General features: G+C 54.3%; 1 protein-coding gene across 2 annotated transcripts; it reads right to left on the reverse strand.

The window, feature by feature from the left end:
- Positions 1–1807: 1807 nt before the first annotated feature.
- CXCR3 (C-X-C motif chemokine receptor 3) lies at positions 1808–4716 on the reverse strand. Of its 2 annotated transcripts, none has more exons than XM_029240778.1 (2): positions 4580–4716; positions 1808–3350 (listed from the first exon to the last, which is right to left on the reverse strand). In XM_029240778.1, the coding sequence occupies exons 1-2, from the start codon at positions 4589–4591 to the stop codon at positions 2262–2264; spliced, it is 1101 nt and encodes a 366-aa protein (XP_029096611.1). In that variant the 5' UTR covers positions 4592–4716; the 3' UTR covers positions 1808–2261. The 2 variants fall into 2 exon arrangements, with proteins under 2 accessions (XP_029096611.1, XP_029096612.1); XM_029240779.1 differs by having other exon boundaries at positions 1814–3376; positions 4580–4623.
- Between the last annotated feature and the right edge of the window lie 2445 nt (positions 4717–7161).

A 7161-nucleotide genomic window follows, 5' to 3' on the forward strand; every position in this document is an offset into this window, starting at 1 on the left:
TGTCTGGAAGAACAGCCTCCGTTTAGGGTTTCTCTTGGATTTTTGTGACTGCCCATAAGCACTTCAACAACCTCCCCACTTTTGGGAGCTGTCTGGGATGTAGACTGGAATCAGCGTTGTATTTGTTTTCTGTTTCTGCCAAAACAGTCTGTCAAAGCAGATTACCACAAGTTTAGTGACTTAAAACAACACAAATATATCATCTTACAGCTCGGGAGGTCAGAAGTCTGGTGCAGACCTCATAAGTCTAAAATCAGGGAGTGGGCAGGGCCGCATTCTTCTCTGGAGGCCCTGGGCGGGGGAATCAATTTCCTTCTCTTTCCACCTTCTAGGGGCTGCTTGCATTCCTTGGTTTGTGGCCCCCTTCCTCCATCTTCAAAGCCAGTGACATCTCTTTTCTCTGACTATCTCCCCTTCTGCCTCCCTCTTTCGCTTTTAAGGACGCTTGTGATAACACTGGGCTCACCCAGATAATCCAGGAAAATCTTACTTTAAAGTCAGCTGATTAGCAACCTCAGTTCCCTTTTGCCATGTGAGGTAACACATTCACAGTTCTAGGGATTAGAGTGTGGACATCTGGGGACTTGTTATTCAGCCTGCCTCAAACATCTTTACTAGTCTAGCATCACTGATACTTTTCTGTAGGCAGGATGTGTGATTCTGTCACCTGCCTTCCATCCTTCCTTCATTTTGCAGATTCTGAGAGTGTTCTTTCAGTGGCCACAAACGGAAGCCTAAGCACAAGTATAGATGGGATCGGGTACGCACACAGGGTGGTACGCGCTCCCGCAGCTAAATCCTTGGGTCCCTCTTCTCCAGTCCCACCTCCAGCCACATCTGCAATCTTAGCAAAGCCCAGCTGGCCTGTGAAACTGGATCATGGCCCGTTGCTGACTTCATTAGGGAGAACTGACAACGCAGTGGTTCCACCCCTGCAAAGGGAGGGTCCAGCCCTCTGCCTTACGTCAGTAGCCCTGGTCACTTCCCCCACTCACTTCCACCCCAGCTATAGCCATGGGAAGATGCTCCCTGAAGCCCACACATGCCTCCAGGTGGCCTATGTGCTAATGACTGCCAAGTCGTCCGATCTCCTTTTTTTCCAGTCCCACTTGTGTCTCTTTAGTAAGAGCCTGCGTCACCTCTAACATGAATAACCACTACAGCCTTGTAACCTATGATACCCTCACCTGATCCCAAACTAACTTTCAGTCTTTTACACCCTTTCTCTACCTGAACCCTTAATTCTAGCCAGTTGGGACCAGTTATCATTCCTCCAATAAGCATTGCTGTTTCCAGCCTTCCCGCCTTTGCTGCTGCCCTCCCATCTGCCTGGAAATACCATCTTTCCTTCTCTTTGCCCTTGGAAATACTACTTGCCCCTTAAGTTCTTACTCATTTCTCTGTCTTCAAGAAGGCTTCCCAAATGGCTCCAGCCGCAGTGCTCTGAACATGTGCTGCACATTTGCCTCGTGGCATAGACTGCTTGGTATTGTCACCTATACATTTTCCTTGCTGGCCTAAGCTTCTGTAGTGCAGGGACTATGTCTTATTTATGTCTGAAGGCCCTTTCCCCAAATTATGCCTAGACAGTGTCTAGCCAGCGGGTTGGCTAACTGCCTACCCTGCACCCATGTCCCTGGGTGCTTCCCTGTGAGGGACAGGTGTGCCCAGGAGGGCAGAGAGGAGGGGAGACAGAGACAGAGGCAGCATTGTTTGGCACAGACCCAGGGCCAGACAAGGAGAAGCAGGAAGTGCATCCCCAGAGCCTGGGCAGGGCTGGCTGCAATGATGCACTAACACACCCTGGTCCTGATTAGCTTGTTTATTGAAAAGTTTGAAGCAGAGTTTTAGACATAAAAATCAAAGTGAGCAAACACAGAGGTCTCGGGAACCACAGCCATAGTCACTGCGGAACAGGAGGCCCGGCCAAGGCCGCTGCCATTACGCTGTTTGCCTCATGCTCCCTGCATACGGGGAAGGCTGAGGCCTAGTTACTGAATTAGGAGGGTGGTGGGGTTCCGAGCGGCCAGGGTAAGAAGGGCCTGAAGGCAGCCACCTCTGAAGCGGCGGGATGGGGGTTGTGCAGCTAAGGAGCAGTGATGGGGCAGCCCCCAGAGCCAGGAGGGTGGCTCCCTGGGAGACCCAGCAGTACCAGGGCCATCGGGGACTCCAAGGAGTGTGTGTCTGGGGAGTGAGCGAGGGAGGAGCCTGGAATGGGGGAGTCGGGCTGCGTGGGAAAGGGGGATCCCCCATCCCAAGCCTCACAAGCCTGAGTAGGAGGCCTCTGTGGTCTCAGACCAGGATGAATCCCGGCGGGAAGCCGGAGGCTGCCGCTGGTGGCCCCTCTGGTTGGGGCAGCCCAGGCGCATGAGTAGCATCCACATCCGCTCTCGGAACTTGACACCCACAAAGGCATAGAGCAGAGGGTTGAGGCAGCAGTGCATGTAGCCCATGCCCGATGTGACCGACTTGGCCACGTCCACACTGCTTTCTCGGCCACAGTTGCGGGCCACGGCCCCCAGGTCCATGAGGGTGTCCACCAGCACCACCAGGTGGTAGGGGGTCCAGCAGAGGGCAAAGGCCACCACCACCACCACCACCAGCCTCATGGCTCTGAGCCGCCGCTGGCCCCTGGAGACCAGCAGCACAGCCAGGATGCGGGCATAGCAATAGGCCATGACCAGCAGCGGCAGCAGGAAACCAGCGACCAGCTGCAGAATGCGCAGGGCCGTGCGGCCCACCTGCGGGAAGCTGTACTGGCAGTGGGTGGCGTTGAGGCGCTTGTCGTGGTGGGCGGACAGGAAGATGAAGTCCGGGAGTGCAAAGAGCAGACAGAGCCCCCAGACCGCCACACAGGTGATGGTCACGCGGGTCGGGGGACCCCGGCGGTAGAGCTGGGTGGCGTGCACGATGCTCAGGTACCTATCGAAGCTGATGCAGGCCAGCAGGAGGGCCCCTGCATAGAAGTTGATGTTGAAGAGGGCACCCGCCACTTTGCAGAGGCCAGAGCCGAAGACCCACTCGACGGCTGCGTCCACCGCCCAGAGCGGGAGCGTCAGCACCAGCAGTGCGTCAGCCACGGCCAAGTGCAGCAGGAAGGTGTCGGTGCTGCTCAGGACCGCCCGCTGGCTCAGCAGCACGGCCGCCACGGCGCCATTGCCCAGCAGCCCCATCATGAAGAGGAGGCTGTAGAGGACGGGCAGGAAGGCCCGGTCGAAGTTGAGGCTGAAGTCCTGCGGGCAGGGTGGGGAGGCGCAGCAGGAGGCACTCTCGTTTTCTCCGTAGTCGTAGGAAGAGTTTTCCAGGAGGAAGGCAAGCTCCGAGGCTTGGAACTCTTGGCGTTCACTCATCTGTGGAGGGAGGGAGGGCACAGAGCCTGTGAAGGCCTTAAAAGTCACTCCTTCGATTAGGAATTTGAGATTAACAGATACACACTACGACATGTAAAATAGATAAACAGCAAGGGCCTACGGTAGGGCACAGGGAACTATATTCAATATCTTGTAGGTTATCTATAATGGAAAAGAATCTGAAAAAGAATAGATATATATGTAAGCATAACTGAATCACTTTGCTGTACACCTGAAACATTGTAAATCAACTATACTTCAATTAAAAAACATCACTCCTTCAAGATTTAGTCTGAGGAGGCTTTCTCGAAGCAACTCCTCTGTAAGGCAGGCCCGGAGGCCTGGGCTGTACCCTGTAAACTGTCCTGCCTTTCCTCTGAAACCACGCCCTCTGAGCTCCCGGTGCCCGGCCTGGGTGCTGGGCTGGTAACTTCCCTTCTCGGAGGCTGCTTCTCTCTCTCCCTTCTGGGTCATCCCATCGGCCCAGGGACTGTGGACTGGAGGGAGAGCTTCCATCTTGTGCCCAGAGCCCTCCCGGCCCCCTCTCCTCTCTCCTTGCCCTTCCTTCATGGCTTATGGTCCTCAGTGTCCTGGCCACGCCTAGTTCCACCACCTTGGTCCCCTGGCGCCTATCCGCCGTCCCCTCTCCCAGTCACTGGCCCTCCTCTTCCCTCCTCAGCCCTTGTCTGGGGACTCCAACTTCCTGCCCCCCACCCCATGGGGCCCCTCTACAAATCACTGCAGCCCCCAAACACATGCTTTCTGCCCCTGTCCTTCCCCTCCCCTACACTGAAGCCTGCCACCCGCCGGGGACTTGCCCAGCAAGCTCTATTAGAAACATTCCTTACCCCCTTCCCCTGCAAACCACCCCATAGCTGAGGGCCTCCCAGGGGCCAATTCAGTCCGGCATGGAAGATCAAAGTTCCAAGTCAGAGCTGAAGGGAGCCTTGAGGACCGTGAGGGGTGAGCCTCAACCTCATGCGTTTCGCGGATGAGGCACCAAAGCCAGAAAGGGGAGGGGTCTCGCCTGTGGTCATTCACAAGTCAGTGGCCAAGGTGGTTTCCCAATTCCCGGTCCAGAGTGCTCCTTCTACACAACCCCTGCATTCTCTACCTATTCACCCAACCCTCTGGTGGCCCTGGCTTGTGGGCCAGTCCTGACGTTCCCCTAGTGTCCTAGGCTCTCCACTTGGAGCTGTGGTCTGGCCTGGCTGGACAGCGGCACTTACCTCGGGGACCATGGCTGGGCTGGTACTCTGGCTGCCTGGCCGTGTGCTGCCTGCCCCTCTGCTTTGGTGCTTGTGGTCGGGAACCGGCGCGACAAAGAGGAAGTCATGGTTTCACGCGGTTCTCGGCAGCAGCCTCTTCCAAGGGGTGATCTATACCAGAACTCCCTAGACCCAAGGCCACGGGGTTCCTACCCCAACATCCCGCTGGCCCGGCGAAGCTGCTCTGGGAGTTGAACACAAGCCTGGGACCAGAAAGCCTGGGGCCGAGGGAAAGGCAGGGGCAGGTGCTTTGAGGGGAGAGGTCTGAAGGAGAAGCAGGGCAGCTGGCAAGGGCAGGGGTAAGAACTGCTGCTCATCCGTCCTGGGCTGGAGTTGCTCTCGCACGATTGTGGACTGGATAGCTAAACGTGTTAACTCTATAAAGGAGACAAACCTTCTTAAAAAATGAAAATATTTGAAAGCAATCCATCACACTAATTCTAGTCCTTTACTATTGCCCCTCCCTGCTAAGCAACAGGGGCAAGGAAAGGGAACTGCTAGTAATGAACTTGCTGTGTGCTGGGTGTTGCTTTAGGCGTTTTCTCTGACACTGCCTCATTCCAACCACACAAATCCCTTGTAGGGGCGGGGGGGTGGGCGGCATCCCCATGGCTAATCCAGAAAGGGGAAAGGCCTTCGCCAGACATAACAAGCAAGGGTAGGTGCTACGATTGAACCCACAGCTGTCTGACTCTCCTTTTACCACTCCTCACACTGCCTTCAGTTGCTTTCTAATGGATAAACAATGATATATTCACACAGTTAAAAACGAATGAACTAAAAGCTATATATTTTAACATGGACACATCTAGAAAAGCCAATGACCAATGGTGGAAGAGGCAAGTTAGGGAATACTGTGTATAGTTCGACACCACTTAGGTAAATTAGAAAAACCACACACACAAAACAATACCGTGTTGTTTTGGATACAGCTATTTGTCCTAGAAGTTTAAAGTAGGGACTGGACACACCACACATCCATGAGAGCAGTTGCTTCTGGAGTGAGGAGAAGGGGAATAGGGTTGGGGAAGACTACATGGGGATCTCCCTGTTGCCCTGCTCTCATTATCAGAGGGAAAAGGCAGCCCCTTGCCTCTCCCAAGCAGTTTCCCTCTCTCCTCATAGGTGAAAAGCAGAGAGAGAGAGAGAGAGAGAGAGAGAGAGAGAGAGAGAGAGAGAAAGAGAGAGAGAGAGAGAGAGAGAGGGAGGGAGACTGAGGCTATGGCATTGGGGTCCAGTTTTCAACCAGAATGCGTCACCTGAGCCTCCAGGCTTGGGTCTTGAATTCAGCTCAAACTTAATGGACAAAACACACACTTGTGAGGCAGCGAGGTCCTTCCCCGCCTCCTGTGGCCAGAAGATGTGACTGTCCTTGCTCTAAGCAGTTTGTCACCTGCAGAATCCAGGCCAGAGGGAACTAAGGGCTTGGAGGAGGTCAGGAGCAGCACAAGTGGAGGGGCCTGGGAGGATTCCAGAAGCCACAGCAGTTAGGATAGGTAGGACTTGGCAGGTGACTTGCCTGCAGGTGGAGGAAGACAGGTGGGAGCCAGGAGCACAGCTTCCAATGCTGGTCCATGAAGAGTTTCCATTCACTGGGCTTCTACATGTGAGAGAAAGGAGGAAGACAAAAAGCTCTATTTGTTCAACTTAAAGGAGGTTCTTGTATTCTGCAGTTATGGCCTTTATCCCCTTTTTGGTATTAAAAGGATCTTCTCTTTATGAAATGTTGGTGACAGTAGCATCTTGTGTTAGCAGGAGTTGACAACCCAGTGTGGGTCCTCCAGATACATGTGAAGTTTCTAAGTTTAGGGACCTCCGGTCTCCTTCCTGTGTCCAAGTCTCCTCATTTGCCACATGGGGACCAAGATCCCCACCTTCCTGGGTTGCTGGAAAGGAGAAATGAGAGGAGGTCAGCTAAGAGTGTTGGAAAGGAGCAGAGAGCTTTCCTTTCTGCACTGGGCCATATCCTGAGAGGCCAGCCTGGGCTGTGGGGCGGACTGTTCCCGCTGCTCCCGGTGTGGCCATGATGCAGTGGGAAGAATGGGAAAAATGCTGAATTTGTCTGGCTCCAGCCCTGACTCCACCCTGTTCGAGATGTGTGACCTTGGACCTATGACATAACCGTTTTTGAGCTGGTCTCAGCAGAGGTGTTATAAGATGATCTGAGGGCTTCCCTGGTGGCACAGTAGTTGAGAATCCCCTGCATTGGCAGGCAGATTCTCAACCACTGCGCCACCAGTGGTTTGAGCCCTGGTCCGGGAAGATCCCACATGCCGCAGAGCAACTAAGCCCGTGAGCCACGAGTACTGAGCCCACGCACCGCAACTACTGAAGCCCGTGCGCCTAGAGTCCATGCTTCGCAACAAGAGAAGCCACTGCAATGAGAAGCCTGCACACCGCAACGAAGAGTAGACCCCGCTTGCCGCAACTAGAGAAAGCCCGCGCGCAGCAACAAAGACCCAACGCAGCCAAAAATAAATAAATTTGTAAAACAGGTCATCTGAGATGACCAGGGCTGTGAGGTCTCCACACAGGGCTCAGCC

This window comes from Monodon monoceros, unplaced genomic scaffold (assembly GCF_005190385.1).
Source record: "Monodon monoceros isolate NGI ecotype Baffin Bay Population unplaced genomic scaffold, NGI_Narwhal_1 Super_Scaffold_22, whole genome shotgun sequence".
Lineage (NCBI taxonomy): Eukaryota > Metazoa > Chordata > Mammalia > Artiodactyla > Monodontidae > Monodon > Monodon monoceros.